The following is a 16684-nucleotide window of genomic DNA, read 5'->3' as shown; positions in this document are numbered from 1 at the left end:
CACCATTACCATCTCAGCAGGCACTCGTAAAGCTAAGGATTAGGCTTGACTCTGTACAACAAATTGCTTTGGATGTTGCTTATCCCTCTCTCCTGAACACGCTCACAGACAGGTGCTAATGAATATCTCAGCAACGTGAACTCTCACTTGAGTAGCTTTCAGATTTTTTGCAGTTTCTGTAGTAGCTACCTGCTTTAATTCAAGACATGGGGTATAATTGCCTCAGCTGGTTCACAGTACTGGCTGAAGACAGGCCACATGCATGTGCTTGCCTTTGTCTTTTGGAAAGAAACAGGGGGAATGGCTCCTGGTTTCTTTAGAAAAGCACATTGGGATTCAGAAAAGCTCTTCTGGATTTAGACACTGTTAGAATTCATCCCCTAGAGGTCAAGATGGTCAGGGAAAGATGGAAGATTAAATGAACCTCGGATGCCTTGGGTTTTTTACCTCATTTCTACAGCTGATTAAATCCTGCCCGAATGTTTACTCCTGACCCCTTGTCCAGAGCTCATTTATCCAAGCTTTGCCTGCTGTTTGGCAGAAGAGCAATAGGAAAAGGGGGAAGTGGGGGACTCAAGAAGACCTGTCCCTTTCTATTCACCAGCAATCAGGTACAGGCCACAGAACTCCTGGTCTATAGTGAGGGGTGAGGCGAGGAAGAAGAAAAAAACGGATGAAATATTGTTGTCGTTTTGTCCCCTCACCTCTCACCCTGCCAGCTGTTGGAAGGCATCAAAAGGCTGGGGTGAGAGGAAAGCTCTGCTGGGATTTACCTCAAGACTGACCGAAATATCACCTCTCTTCAACATACTATTTTATTCCTTTTGTTAAATTCTGTTTTGCAGCTTTATGAGATAGAAGAATTGGGGAAAGGGAATGAAAGATGTTTAAAACAACAGCAACAACAACAGTGAAGTTTCTCCCCCCCCCAAGATGTGATTGTTTAGTTGTGTCCTACTCTTCATCACCCCATTCGGGCTTGACTTGGCAGAGATACTGGAGCAGCTTCCCATTTCCTTCTCCAGCTCTTTTTATAGATGAGAAAACTGAGGCAAACAAGGTGAAGTGACTTGTCTAGCATCACACAGCTGGTATCTGAGGCCAGATTTGAACTCAAGTCTTCCTGACTCTGGGCTGGGTGTTCTACCTAGCTGTCCTACGAAGATGCAACAGGGGTTAATGGAAAGAAACTCAATCCTGGGAATCATGAGACCTGAGTTTGAATTCCAGTTCTGGAATTACTTACCCAGTATGACCTTCCCAAGCCTCAGTTTCCTCATTTGAAAAATGAGATAGATAATAGTTGCACCACCAACCTCACAAGACAAAAGTCTTTTATAAAAATGAACAACTTCTTTTCCCTCCATGACACACTCAGTCATCTTAATTATGATCAGTGCTTGTGCCCTTAAAATCTCATTATTTCCAAGGTTTTATCAGCTATGTATTGGTAATTATGACTGCTTAAAGCAGGCATACAGACATCAACATAGGATCATGGATTTAGAGATGTGAGGATGCTTAGAAGCCACCAACTCTAAACTTGCCACTTAATGGATGAGGAAATGGAGGCTAAGGGAAGTTAAAAAGAAGGGTCACCGCAGGATTTGAACCTGGGTCCTCTGACCCAAAGTCTAGCGTTCTTCTGTCCACAGAGATAAAACAAATACAGTTTTGTTCTATTTCTTTATTGCTGTTCTGGTGTCACCCTCTAAAACATTTTCTCGTTCTTCCCCTTCTAACACCAATTCCAGGAAAGAAATCTGGACTGGTTCCCTAGGATGCGTGCCATGTCACTGGTCAGTAGCGATTCTGAAGGAGAGCAAAACGAGCTGAGGAGCCTACAGGAGAAGCTGGAGTCCGCCATGAAGCTCGTCGCCAATCTCTCCGGTCAGCTGTCAGAGTTAAAGGACCAGGTAAAGGCGGGGCCTCGCTTCATCTTCCCAGCAGCTGCCCTCCCCACCCCTAATCTCATGAGGAACTCACTCAGATATTTAAGAATCTGCCACAGTTTCACATGACTGGAACTAGGGACTGGGTCACGGATACCAACCTAACAACCACGCAGCTGGTCAGTCTCCCCCACTGTGCATTGCAGTGGCCACAGCTGCTGAGCAGGGTCAGGGTTAGCATGAAACACAGAAGTGAAGAATGCCTATGGCTGGAGGCTACAAGAGCAGGCATGGGAAGAATAGAACCTACCAATTGTACACAGAGCACATGTATCCTATGACAAAGCAATGTCACTCCTTCAATCCCAGCCCTGTCTTGGCCTCCGGATACAAATATGGCATTCCTTCCCCATCCTTAGTAGGACAAGCGCTGTCTTTGGTAATAGTGAGCACAGGTTAACGCAGATCCATCCACACTCTGGCTTGACCCCACTCCATGCGGACAGCGTGCAGTTTACAAACAGTCTGCTGACATAGGGTGGGGCTGTGAGGCAGTTGTGTGGGATGGGATCAATTAACAAAGTGAGTGGGGACCTGGGGCAACCAGGCTTGGGACTTTGACCTTATTAGCACATCACTCCAACAGTCTGAGACATCTGAATGAGAGTGTATTTCAGATGTACAACTCAAATCACTTTAATCCCCTTCTTGGTAAGATTACCCATTTTGCATAAGAAGTCTTTGTGCAGGTACTATATAAGAAGCAAGCATAGTGGTTTGCTACTTGTATGTATGTGTGTGTGTGTACACACACACACATGTATATATACATACATACATACACACACACACACACACACACACACACACACATATATATATATATACACATACACACACACATGAAGTGTTCCTGGGATCATTTTTGGACACAGTTCACAAAGTATTATTAACCCTACTCTGAATTTCTTTATTTCCCAACGAAATTAAGCCAAGCCCTGGCCCCAGACAGCATGCAGCCTAATGTACCAAATAAAGTATATTAAAGAGCCTAATGAGAAAGAGAGAAATCCTTCTTCATGAAATCTGTCCTAAGCTCAGAGCTTGATAGCCACCTAAAATGAGTAATAACCTAAAAAAGGAAAACTAATGAAGATATAACTAGATTACTTGGCTTATTATTTTTATCAACTTTTGCTCCCATGGTGAAACATTTGACAAATGGTCCACACATTTCAGCCAGTTGGTGAAAGTAAGTCTGTTGCAGCAGCTTCTCTCCTGCCCTTTGAAGAGAAAAGCAAAGTTCATATAACATCTATTGATGATGCAGTTCTTCTCCCTTTTGAGTGATCTGTTGCTAGAAAAATCTCAGTACAGTTAGAAGGTTTTTAAAATATATATATATATTAAAAATCCTGTGGGTGACCTTATTCCAGTCCAGAAATGCCAAGTATGAGAATCCTTCATCCCTTATTGAGGCCTAATAGCATTTCCAAAAGAGGAAAACCCTCGCCACGCAGACTTTTGTTTATGCCTAGAGTTCCCAAATGACAGCATCTCCACTATTCTAGCAATCAGTGGTCAGTCTGACCAAAAACCACTATGCCCATTCATTGTAATGTCTCAGTATCACAACTGGAGGCTCTCTGGAGCATGCTTCTGCTAAGCCAAGCACATTTTCCATTCAATGGAGAGTTCATTGAAATTTCTGTCTGGACCACATTGTCCATAGGTGCTTAGCTCACGTTGTAGTTGTCAGTGGATCACAGCATATTATTGAGCAAACCCTTTTCTATAGAATGTACAAGTTACAACTGGACAGCCTGTACCAAGTAAATTTTACTCTTTTGCAGAAGTGAGCTAGATATAGTGAGGTGTATATTGGTTGTCTTCAATACACTAGTTTTCCTTCTGTTTTTCTCCGTTACTGCTTTGTGAAATTGAAGAAGGTATATGTTCAGTTGAGAAGTGAGGCTGGTAGATGTATTATTACCTCTCATTTTGTTATTGGTAAATTTTATCATTAGTAAATTGGTATTACTGGTAAATTTTAATCCAAGTTAACATTTTCTTACTAAAACTAAAACTTTAGCTTCAGTTCAGAAAATACATCCCTGCTCTGAGCAAGGCAAAAAATTATGACCATAGACAGGCTTTCATACACATTAAATGGCTAACTCTTTGCTCTGGCCACATTTTTAGCCTTTTTCATAAAGTGTGTCCTTTATGATAACTTTACCCAGGATCCAAGAGATGCTCTTGTCGTGAACAAGGAGAAAAAAATGAATCTGTTTTTGGAAACATGATCTCCAAAGGCAGATGAGAAGTCAAGTTTATTCATTCTTACAAGTTCCCTCGAACACATACTTCTGTTTTAATTGGTGATAAGATAGCACAATTATGCGGTAAATACATCCTATCTTTTCTTCTTTATGGAATTGGGTTTTCTTCTAATTTGATGTTAGCACAAAGATGCTTTTGATTCTGTAACTGACAAATCTTTTTTCTGTACTTGGTTTGAAAATCAAAACTTGTTGCATGAGTCTTAGGTAATTATGTCAAATTTAAGGAATCCATCTTAAAGATCCTCTGGATTCTACTTTAAAAAAAAAAAATTACACTTAGGATAGAGCACCGGCCCTGGAGTCAGGAGTACCCGAGTTCAAATCCGGCCTCAGACACTTAACACTTACTAGCTGTGTGACCCTGGGCAAGTCACTTAACCCCAATTGCCTCACTAAAAAACAAAACAAAACAAAAATTACACTTAACTGGGAATTTAACAAAATTCCCATTTTTTGAAATAGTAATTTTTGAGAATTCTTGCAGCTTTACCACTCTAATTTTAAAAAGCTTTGATTTTTTTTTAATTCCTGGAAAAAAATTTAGTGAACAGGAAACATATGTAATAGTCATAAAAGCCACCAGCTTTGAAAGGTGGTCATTTCAGGGGTGTGGCTCCTTCAGTAGACAACTGGGCTCCATCATCTCTTAGAGATGTGGTGGTCCCCCAACTACCATGATGGGTCAACAAATCATTTGAAGTTTGTGTAATTTTTGGTGTTGGCCTCTACACAATTATTTGCTGCTCTTTAAAGTTCCAATTTCAAAACAAGTGTCCAAGGTGTCAGTTAAAACCCTAAGAGCTAAAAAAGGTCATTTGAGTTTGTTCCAAGTGGTGTTAGGTAAACCTTCTCTCCTGAGAAATCCAGAATCCGAAATGTGGAATCCTCTTCCAAGGAGTAGAACATAATACATAAGAATGTGTATTTTTTATGCCAGTGTCTTTATTCTAGATTTGTTCCCATCTTTCATGTAGAATCATAACCCTCATTTGTTTCAGTGCCTGTATTGGGAATTCTGGAAATGCTTGAAAACCTAGAATACCCTACAGGCTTAGGGAATTCAAGAAATTATTTCTTACAGGAGTTAACCATTGGTTGAGAAGTACTACAAAAACAATATGAGTCAACTAGCAGGGTTAGGGAATGGATATTTTAATAATGTTCATTGGATATTCTGCATAACAAAGAGTAAAAAGATTTAAGCTGTTCCCATTCCTCAAAGAATTCAAATATATCCAGCTGTAGATTTCGATTCGGAAGGCACTTCAGAACCTTGTGATGCTTCACAGTCATTATAGGAATTATCATCCAGGACCATAAAAATAATTCTGATTAGTTGAGTTTTCAGATTTTTGTGTCTTCTGAATAAGAAGAGCTTCCTACATCAGGAAATCATACTTACAAAGTAAAATTATAGAGTCTCATTATGGGCAGATTATGGCATCTCTGCAGGGTTGCTGACCCTTCCTTCCTGTGCACCTCCCCTACCCCACTATAAATTATTTAGAGCTTGATGTTAGAAAATTGGAATTCACCCTTTGTCTCCAATCGTATAGATTTTTATGAAGATATTTTCAGACACTTTGCTGTCTCTGATTTTAAAAGCCACAGTGTACTTTGTTGTCCTGTTGTTACTTCTTGTCTAGATCAATAATGTCAAAGCACGCTGAATGATGAAAGTAGAGCTCATTTGGGGGTTAAGAGAGATAGAAAAAAACAACAGCACTTCAAAATGTTCATCCTCAGTTCAGAGGGAAGAGAGATAAGTTTCAGTACATAAAAATTATTTAGCCAGAAATCAGATGAAATCGTGGATAGAGTGTAAAGCCTGGGTTCAAGACTACCTGGGTTCAAGGCTCTTATTAACTATGTGACCCTGGGTAAGTCATTGAACCTCCATGTGACTTACCCAACGCCCCAGAATTTAATCTATTCTGGCATAGGAGAGGTACTAACTTCGATCTGCTTTGGGGAAGGGAGTTTTCTACCATGCCACAATCACAAGGGTATTTGTACTTGCATCCTGTGAGTAAAATTCTCTCACTCCTATAAGTAAAATAGCACTCTTTTTGCAGAGCTCAGACTATGGCAGTGCCATTAAAAGAATTAAATGTCCTTACCTTTCAGTCAAACAAAGGTCAATAATAGTTCAGCTGTCCAGATCCAGGGGAAGAAATAAACCTGGAGGGGGAGAATAAGCTTTGATCCTGGTGTTGGTAATTATGCTGTGGAACATGCTAGTGGTTATTGGATTATGTGTGAGGCATGAAATTAGGCTAACAGATAGGGAAAATCATTTGAGACTATAGACCAGAATATAGCAGATGAGTTTCTGGCTACTGAAGGTTCCTATATACAATAATATATTATCCCATACAGATGTTGACCCTTAGCTCTTGCAGACCTAGACTATCTTCCCTGTGAATCATATTGGTTTGTTTCTATTACTGCTCCCCTGCCCAAGTTTCCTTCTAGTTGAAATCTTTCGATGACCACTTGCCAGGAGGGATGACCATTAGACTCTCCCGGCAACTGCCTTAATTCTTCTTCTTTATGGCAGCCACTTAAATACCAGCTTTGAATTACAATCTACAAGATGTCTACAAACCACAGTCATTCAGAACCTTGAAAAATTAACCATATGTTTGTTACTGTTTTTCAAGGAAGCCTCATAAGCTGGATATCAAACATTCACTGATTTGACAAATTTTGAGTGCCTACAGTGTGCACAGTTCTAGGGGTCACAAAAAAATGAAAATAAACGGATTGGCCTTTCCCGTCCAGTAGCTCATAAACTGAATGGGAAGACAAAGCACCATGACTAGCACCACAGAATGCATCAGGACAACAACAAATTGAGTTGTAGGGGGACGAAACTTCGAAAAGAGGGCCCAGCCTTCCAGAAACAAGACTTCAAACTGATAAGAGGCCTCTGATCCCTTGGAGATGAGTCCTCTTGGAATAGTTGTTCTTGTTAACCAAGTGCTACACTAAGTTTTGTTCTTCTTACTGACAACACTCTCTAAGTTTCGGTGTTCTGGGGCAATGCCCTGGTTTATCCTAGTTATAGCTCTACATAAATATCTAAATAGTGATATCTACATAAATATCTGAATAGTGATTTATGACACATAATCCACACTCAGACACAAAATATGAATTCATACATGATATCTTCCCTATCTTGAGCAGCCCAAAGCAGGTAAGGGCAATGTTACCAGTGGAGCCTCCTGAGCCCTTGATTTTATATTCTGTAATGATTTCTGCTTTGTAGTGTCAGTCCAATTTAATAAATTTTGAAAATAGTTTTGTTAAGAGAAGTGAGGTCAATGTGGGATAATAATAATAATAATAATAGTCAAAGAAATCTTCATGGGGGACTCTGACAAATGACTAGCAATTTAGATAAATAGGGAAGATGTGGTGGGCTATCTCAGGTAGGTCAGCATGGAGATTGGGGTAGCCATGATCTGTTTGGGATGAAAGTGAGTGAAGAATGTGTATAGGAGACAGCCTAAGAGTGTTCACATTGGACAATAATAAGAGGGGAAAAATGAGTAGTTGTAGGCAGTGAAAAGTTGAGGGCCCTGTAAACCAAAGCTAAGAGCTTAGAACTTGCCCCCTAGTGCTAAAAAGCTACTGCATGTTTTGTAGCAGAAGAGTGAAATGATTCAGTTACATTTGACAAATGTAATAAATGAAAAGTACGATGCTGGGGACTAAGAGCATAAACAAGGATTGACTGGAACCAGCTCTCACCTGGCCTGGGAGAGCTGCCTGTTCAACATTTGGCAGCACACCTGGGTATGACCAAGATGAAGGTGACAGCTGGTGTCCTCAGGGGAACATAGATGTAGTGAAGGGAGATGCCTCATCTAGCCTGTCTCCATTTTATAGTGGAGGGGGAAGGGGAGAAGGGAAAGAAAAGAGAGGGTGGGACAAGTCTTTATTAAGTGTCCACTATGTGCTGAGCACTATACAAATGTTCGCTCATTTGATTCTCACGACAACCTTGGGAAGTAGTTGCTGTGATGATCCCTGTTTTACAGTTGAAGAAAGTAAGGAAGATAAGGGGTGAAATGACTTGCCCAGGGTCACACAACTAGTAAGCAGCTGAGGTGAGAGTGAACTTAGGTATTTCCAAATCCATGACCAATGCTCCAACCAGTTTCCAGGAGGAAACCAAAGCCTAGGGAAGTCATGACTGACTCAAGATTCCATAAATAGGAAAGCCGGGATTCCAACCGATTCTCTTTCGACTTCAATGTCATGGACATTGTGGGTGGGGACAGGTGGATGAATGGGGGAGGGTAATAACGAAAAGACACAAAGATGTATTACACCAAATACACAGGGAAAATGAACAAAGATTAATCTAGACAAGGTAATTTGAGGAGGGAGAGAGCCCTAGTAATTGAAGTGCATCAAGGAAGGCTCCATTAAAGAAGTGGCGCTTGAGTTGCATTTTAAAGAGACATAAGGAAATTGACAGGCAGCACTGAGGCATAAAGGGAGATGGAACATTGGGCAGCAGCTACTAATTCAACTCTGTCATAACAAGAATGGGAAACGATATGAATGAAAGTGAAAAGGTAAGGTAGGGTGAGATTGTGGAGGGCCTTGAATGCCAAACCAGTGGTCTGTATTGATTCTAGAGGCAACAGTAAGCCACCAGATATTCCTGAGCAGAAGAGGAACATAAATAGCCCTGTGCATTACAAAGATTTTTTTTAAACTTTTATTTATTTTAGCTTTTTTTTTTTAAAAGAATGAAATGGAGATGAGAGAAACTAGGGTCAAAGACATCAGTTAGCAAATCACTGCAGTAGACCAGGAAAAAAAGTGATAAAAACCTGAACCAGAATGGTGGCTATTTGAGGAGGAAGGAGAGGAAACTGAAAGATGTTACAAAAGTAAAATCAGTGGGATTTGGTGTCTGATCTGGCTAGAAGAAGGAAGCAGGGGAATGAGAAGGAAAAGCTGAAGACGATGCTGAGGTTACACGCTGAGTGATTGAGAGCATGGAGATCCCTTCAACAGAAATAGAGACCTCTGAAGGCAGGGAAGTGAGTTCCATTATGGACATGCTGCTTTTGAGATATCAGGGATACATCCAAGTTCCATTATGGACATGCTGCTTTTGAGATATCAGGGATACATCCAAGTAGAGCTACCCAGCAGGCAGCTGAAGAAGTAGGACCGTTCAGGGGAGAGATTAGGGCCAGATATTTTGATACTTTAATAAATTTGGCATTCTGGTTTAGAGATCATAACCCAAGGATGAGTGAGATCACCATGGGAGAGTGTAGAAAACAGAAGAGTCAGTAAGTACAAATTCATTAAGTGCCTACTATGTACCGGGCATTGTGCTAAGCACCTGTGATACAAAAGACACAGAGCCTTGGAAGACATTCATCTTTTGGGAAGATAATGAGGCAGAAGAAGCCAAGAAAAGAAAGTGTCATGGAAAGTCAGGAGAGAAGAAAATAAGCTGCAGAGTGATCCACTTATGTCAAAAGCTTCAGAGAGGACAAGGAAAGTGAAGAAGGAGTAAAGGGCACCTTTTTATTAACCATTTGCAGTCTGAGAAAGTAGTTTTAGTCAAGTGAAGGAGTCAGAAGCCAGATTACAAGGGCTGAAGAGACAGTGGGTGGGAAGGTACTGGAGGCAATGAGTATTGACTGCTCTTTCTAGGAGTCTGACAATGAAAGGCAGGATAGAAATAGGACAGTGGGGGGCAGCTAGGTGGCGCAGTGGATAGAGCACTGGCCCTGGATTCAGGAGGACCTGAGTTCAAATCCAACCTCAGACACTTAACACTTACTAGCTGTGTGACCCTGGGCAAATCACTTAACCCCAATTGCCCTGCAAAAAAAAAAGAAAAAAGAAAAAGAAATAGGACATTGATGAAAGGGGTGTTTTTAAGAAAACTGATCCCTTTTGTAAAGGGGGGTTATAGAGGAGAGAAACTGGTGTTAGGGAAGCTACTTTGGGAAGTTGTGCCTGAGAAGGTGACTCCGAAGAGAAGAGCAGTTTCAGTGGAAAGGAAGAACTGGATCCAAGGTATGGAGAAGGAGCAGTTGGCAGGACTTGGAGACTGGTTAGGTGTATCAATCAATGATGACTCTTAGGTTTTGCACCTGGATAACTAGAAAAATGGTGGTTCTGTTGACAGACATAGCGTTGGGAATGAGCTAGTTTGAAGTAGGCTGGTCAGCACACATCAGTTTAAAAGGCCCTCAGATTTAGATGGGGTATCCTTACAAAGGTCACAGAATTAAGAGACTAAAAAATGATCAGTATTAGGTATAAAAAGTTTGGGGGCAGTTAGGTGGCACAGTGGATAAAGCACCAACCCTGGATTCAGGAGGACTTGAGTTCAAATCAGGCCTCAGACACTTGACACTTACTAGCTCTGTGACCCCAGGCAAGTCACTTAATCCTTGCTGCTCCACGAAAACAACAATGACAACAAAGTTTGATTACTCTTGGATAATTTAAGATACCCTATATTAGATGGAATTAAAAGCCCTGAAAATCCACAATTCATTAGAATTATCTGTTGAGACTCATCCAGATAAACTTAGCACAAAGCACTGAATCAGATTCCGTTAGATTGCAAGAAGTAAATGAGAACAGCAGGATCCTGAGTTCCATGGAAGGTCACCAGCCAGGGAAGCAAAGGTCAGAGAGTTGAGCTCGATGTTTGAACTACCAACAAGGAGGTGAAATAAGTCAAGAGCTGTCCTATAGAGAGTGCCGTGTTCAGGTGTACTGGGGATTCATTCTTCAGCTAGGGATACTATATCAGATTTTCCTTCTTGAATGGAATTTTGGAAGAACATACTTCCCTCCAGAGTTCTAGTTCTCACCTTAGGGCTCCCAACTCCAACTGAGGCTGTTAAGTAAGGTAACAGGACTGTACAAGCTCTGTCCTTTGTTAAAATTGGAGATTTTCTAAAATGCTTCCTGGAAATATTTGCCACCTGTGTACCCTGTTGGTTCACATGGCTTATGGAATAGTCTAGAAATGGCATCTGGCTCCAGCAAAGGCTAAAGGAACCCTTAGCTATGTTTCATGATAGTGGAGATGTTTTAGATGCTTTGGGGGGGGGGGCAGGGCAATGAGGGTTAAGTGACTTGCCCAGGGTCACAAAGCCAGTAAGTGTCAAGTGTCTGAGGTTGGATTTGAACTCAGGTCCTCCTGAAACTAGGGACAGTGCTTTATCCGCTGCGCCACCTAGTTGCCCCTTAGATGCTTTTTAAAAAAAAAAAAAAATCACACTTAGGTATATAGTTTTCAAGTCCTCCAGGACACTTGACATTTTAGGAAACAAATCAATCCACCTAAATGTTTAGATTTTCTCTGACACAGTGAAAGTGTTATGCCATTTTTATGCAGGCCGCTGACCCCCCCACACACACACACACACAAACACACACACAGGTTCTATGAAGAATATGATTTGTTAATCAGGGATTTGTTAGCCAAAGTATAAAGTCTAAGCTTCCTCAGTCGGCCACACCCAGGTTCTATCTGATATGGTTCAGCTGCCAATAACTATAACATGACATAATCAGCCTCCTTCTGATCACAACACCCCATCCTTCTCTCAGGCACTATGACGCACTACTTCGATTATGTTTGCTTATTTGCCTTATTCTCGCTACTAGATTATAAGCTCTTTGAAGGTCATGTTTAGGTCTATATTTCTAACCCATAGCACATTTCCAGAATACAGTCGATGCTACATGAGTGTTGAATCGTACCAAACATCTGCCTTAGAGACATTTTTCAGGCAAACCAGACTTCCAGACAATTGGCTGCTGAAGACTAGAGCCTTGGGAGAGTGGCCTTTGGTGTCATTCATGGTGACAGTCACTAGGTTTGGGATGGTGTCATTCTTTGTGACTCATCCCCAATACTTATTACAGAGCCTGGAACATGGGTGATTTCGATGTTCTGAAGCATGCTTAGGTAAGAAGAGAGAGCTCATTGATTCTTCTGAGGCAGTCTAGGGTTTTTCTCATTTGCACAAGAAGCCCACTTCTTTATTGACTAAGATTTTGTTCACACCTGATGCTTTTTGCATGGGATCCTATAAACCATCCAGGTAATGTTTCATAATGAGTTGACATTTCTATAGCACTTTATGTCTTCATGGACTCCCAAAATGCCAGAGTCCGAAGGAAGCTCAGTGGCTGCTGAGACTAGGACACACCAACAAATGGCCATCCAGACATTCTTAGAGCGCTCCAGTGAGGAGAAACCCCCTGCCTCCCACCTAAAAGCCTGAAGTATAAGGAAATTTCCCCCCCCTTTATATTAAGCCTAAATTAGCTACTTTGCAACTTCTGTCTACTCCCCATAGGTCTGCCTCACAAGACCAAAACAATCTAATCCTTCTTCCATGAACAGCCTTTCAAGTAGTTGATGACAGTTGTCATGTAACCCCCCAGACCTTTTGTCTGCACTGATTTGAGGCCCTTTATGAGCCTGGTTGTCCCTCTTCTGGTCAATTTGCTGTTTATTAATATCCTTCCAAGAATATGATGTTCAGAATAGAACACAACAGCCCAGGTTTATTCTAAGCAGGAGAAAATACAACTGGACTCTCACCTCCTTCTTCCTGGAAGTTCTGCTTCTCTTGATACAGCCCAAGGTCACATTTGTATTTTTGGTTTGTGTTTCCCCCACTGTCAACTCCTGTGGAACCTGTAGTCCACTAAAATCCCTCATGTCTTGTGCTGTGATGTTGATTTCTTGAGTCCAAGGGTAACTTTACATTTATCCCAATTAAATTTAATCTTCCTCAATAGCCCCATGTTGTGGTCTGACAAGTTGTTTAGGGATCCTGCTTTATTCACACAGTGTGTTAGCCCTCTCTTCCTCTCACCGCACTAAGTTGGGGTCATCCGCAGAACTGATGAATTGCTGCTTCTACCTTCATGCAAGCCAGTGACAGAAAAGTCAGACAGCCCAGGTTGAGCACAGATTCCCCCTTTCCAGACACTCGAGTTCCATTTGATTGAGTATGTACTACGTGCTGGATGCCAGGCACAGACTTGGGCACTAACCCTGCCCCTTAACCTCAAGGAGGTGACCTTCTATAAAGGAAAAAGAGCATGTGTGCACATGAACCGGTACAAAATAGAGAGTAGCTTCAGGGAAAGCCCTATCCACTGGGGCATGAGGGAGACCTCTTGGAGGAGGCAGCCAGTGGGCCAAGCCTTAAAGGTGGTCAGGGATTCCATGAGGCAGAAGAGAGCAGGAGCATATTCTAGACTTGGGGTGCAGCTGGAGATCAGGCAGGCACAGGGAGATATCAAGTCAGCCACTTAGGCTGATATGTCAGGGATATGAGAGGGTATGAGCCAGACTAAAGAGGGCTTTAAATGCAAACTGATGCAGCAGGGAGCCACGGGAGCTGCTCAGGCAGGAGAGGGACTTGCTCAGACCCAGGAAAGTAAAATTCAAAATCCAAGTCCATAGCTCTTTCCACGCTATCAAACTGCCTCTCCATGTTTGCAATGTTCTCAATACCTGTGACTTTGTTATTAATTCTGAGCAAAGCATGATTTTTCACTCTTACACACACACACACTCACATAGAAAATACATAACAGGGCAGCTAGGGGGCGCAGTGGATAAAGCACCGGCCTTGGATTCAGGAGAACCTGAGTTCAAATCCGGCCTAGATACTTGACACTTACTAGCTGTGTGATCCTGGGCAAGTCACTTAACCCCCACTGCCCCACAAAAAAACACAAAAACAAAAACAATAAAACATAACAATAAAATACATACAATTAGAGCTTATTGGGTATGATGACTAATTTACCCATGGCTCATCATAAAGACTGTCAACTGAGACATAGAGGGGCTATGAAATTTGCTGATCAAGGGAATGCCAGCACCAGTAAAAACACAGATGTTCTGAAATGTTTGTACTTATGTATCAATAGGGGTTCACTTCTCTTAAGCACTTAGCCGGGTGAGTTTTGGAAGAAAATGGCAGCTAGGTGACTTTATAGATAAAGCCCTAGGATTGGAGTTAGGAGGACCTGAGTTCAAATCCTCCCTCAGTCATTTAATAACTCTAGAACCTGGGGAGAGTCACTTAATCCATTTCAGTGTCCTCAGCTTCCGTGTCGGTGAAACAAGGAGGTTGGAATCCATGTCCTCTAAGATCCCTTCAGTTATAGCTCTGTGATTCTCTGGTTTTGTGACCCTTTGATTGTACCCCAAAGAAATGTCATCTAATTAGTTAGTCCTGTAGTGGGAAAGATTTCTCTAAGTATTTTCCTTAAAGACACGTTACATAAAGAAGCCATTTTCCAATGGGTGTTCACTCGGGGTAAAATACTGCAGGGGCCCCATTCATTCAGCAGGCGTTTTCTGCCTGCTCCACACAAGTCACTGTGCTTCTCCCTGTACTCTTCTGCTGCATTTTTCCCTTGTGAAACAGGAATGAGGCAGCGTGCTTGAATGTCACAGTGCATGAGGAGGTTCACAGAATTCCCCATTCTGCCCCGGGGAGATGCTCCTTTTGATGTTCGGTGTGTTGAGTCGAGTGGAAGTACATTATTTGTAGAAAGTGGCTTTCAGTGTAAACCATAACCACAGAGGTACATCTCTGGTTCATTATGAGATTTGACGCACAGGAAGCGTCTGGGTCTAATGAGAAAACTCTTTAACTTTCCAGATGACAGAACAAAGGAAGCAGAAACAGAGAATTGGCCTTCTAGGACATCCTCCTCACATGAACGTCAACCCGCAGCAACCAGCATAAGTCAATGAAATAGAGGGGTAGTATTTAACCATTATCATTATTAATATTATTATTATTATTATTAGCGTGAATAATGCTAAGCAGAGGTTCAGATTCAACCACTAAAGCTACATCTGTGTGTTTAGTACATTTGTAAATACCCAGTTTTATACTGTATGTATATGATTGCTACTATAAAGGTTGGGGTATATGTATTGTAATTAGAAGTGTTGGCACGGTGAGGTTTCATTTGTGCCAAAAAAAAATATCAAAAATGCCTTTTTTTGGAAGGACTAAAGAAAGCACCTGAATTGCACTTGAACAGGATTATAGAATAAGTATGTGACCTGTATTTTGTATTTAAAAAAAACTAGAATAGCCAGTATTTATGTTTTTATACAATTGTGCAATATGAATTATGCAATCACAACATGTTTGTAACTCCTGAGTGTCCAAAAGGGAGTGCACATCTTTGAAGCTGGTGTGTTAATACTCTGTAATAAATGGTTAAATATCAGGCAAAGAAGGCAGCTGCCAAACTGTATTCATAGCAAGTTTCAGGACCCTGGGCATTTTGTACTACATAATGATTCCATGATGATGCCATTTTCTTGTGGTTGGTGGCATTGGTGCCTCCATCTTTCAGTAACGTAGCCGGAAAGCTATGAGCTCTTGAATTGGTATCCATAGAAAAAAAATCTTTTAAAAAAAGTCATTTTAGTTTTATACATTATTTTATGCTTCTAAATTATTCTTGATCGAACTGATGATTTCTTTAAAAGCAAAGGGTCAAAGTAGAGGCTCAGGCAAAAAAATGCTTGTTAATGAATTTCTTAAAGGGAACTTTTTCTGCCAAGTTGAGGATGTATGCACACTGCTGGCCAATCAGTGTCATCTCCTGGGGTGGGGGTTGTGCTATGCTGTAAAGGAATGAATAAATGATGGTTTCTAGATTCACTGATCCAAATGCAGGATTGATTTTTCTTATTTCATCACATGCGACATGCTGTACCAATTAGAAGTTTTAAACAGACATGCATTATACCAATTGAAATAGAAACTATATCCCATTAGGACTTGTAGTTGAGCACTGACATGTAATACTTGTGAACGAGCCACAGTGTTTTGATTTTGTTTTTGTCACTTGATTTATTTTTCTTGACGGCTGAAAAAGTATGAAAGGAAACTTTTTTATATCTGTCGCCTAGTTTTGTACATGGACCTCATTTTAAAAAAAAAAAAGATGATTTCTCTGCAAATAGTTTTAAAATGTACTGAAAGCAGAGTTACAAAATGAGTACTACTAAAGTTTGTAAATGCATAAATAAAGATAGATATTTAAATAAATGATGCAGAATACTACTATATGGTGATAGACTGCTGGTGTTTGTTTGGGAGAATCCAGTGTTTCTTTTTCCACACTTAGGCACTCCACATAAATTTTCTATTTAGGCTAAGTTTCAATCATCAGAAAGACAAAGGGTTTGGGTACAGATAAACATTGCCTGATTGTGGGGCGGGGGGGGGGGGCTGATATAGAGTATGGAGGAATACTCTGCTCCCCCTCATTGTACTGGGAACACGCTAAGTCTGAGAGCCAATAGCAGGACATATTTAATACAATATTCATTCATTCTTCTACCACAGGGATTATCAAGCAGGCTGTCATGACAAC

At 41.1% G+C, this 16684-nt stretch overlaps 1 protein-coding gene across 8 annotated transcripts in view; it reads left to right on the top strand.

Moving 5' to 3' along the window:
* The window catches only part of ITPR1 (inositol 1,4,5-trisphosphate receptor type 1), a 395541-nt gene extending 379167 nt beyond the window's left edge, over positions 1–16374 (top strand). For all 8 annotated transcript variants that reach the window (XM_043977918.1, XM_043977916.1, XM_043977917.1 and 5 more), the window contains 2 exons: positions 1755–1916; positions 14944–16374. In XM_043977918.1, the coding sequence (XP_043833853.1) occupies positions 1755–1916; positions 14944–15030 (249 nt within the window). In that variant the 3' untranslated portion in view covers positions 15031–16374. The remainder of the gene's footprint in view (positions 1–1754; positions 1917–14943) is intronic.
* The last annotated feature ends 310 nt before the right edge of the window (positions 16375–16684 follow it).

Source organism: Dromiciops gliroides, chromosome 1, assembly GCF_019393635.1.
Source record: "Dromiciops gliroides isolate mDroGli1 chromosome 1, mDroGli1.pri, whole genome shotgun sequence".
Taxonomy (NCBI): Eukaryota; Metazoa; Chordata; class Mammalia; order Microbiotheria; family Microbiotheriidae; genus Dromiciops; species Dromiciops gliroides.
Note: the sequence above shows the minus strand (reverse complement) of the source record. Positions and strands in the feature narration are given on the sequence as shown.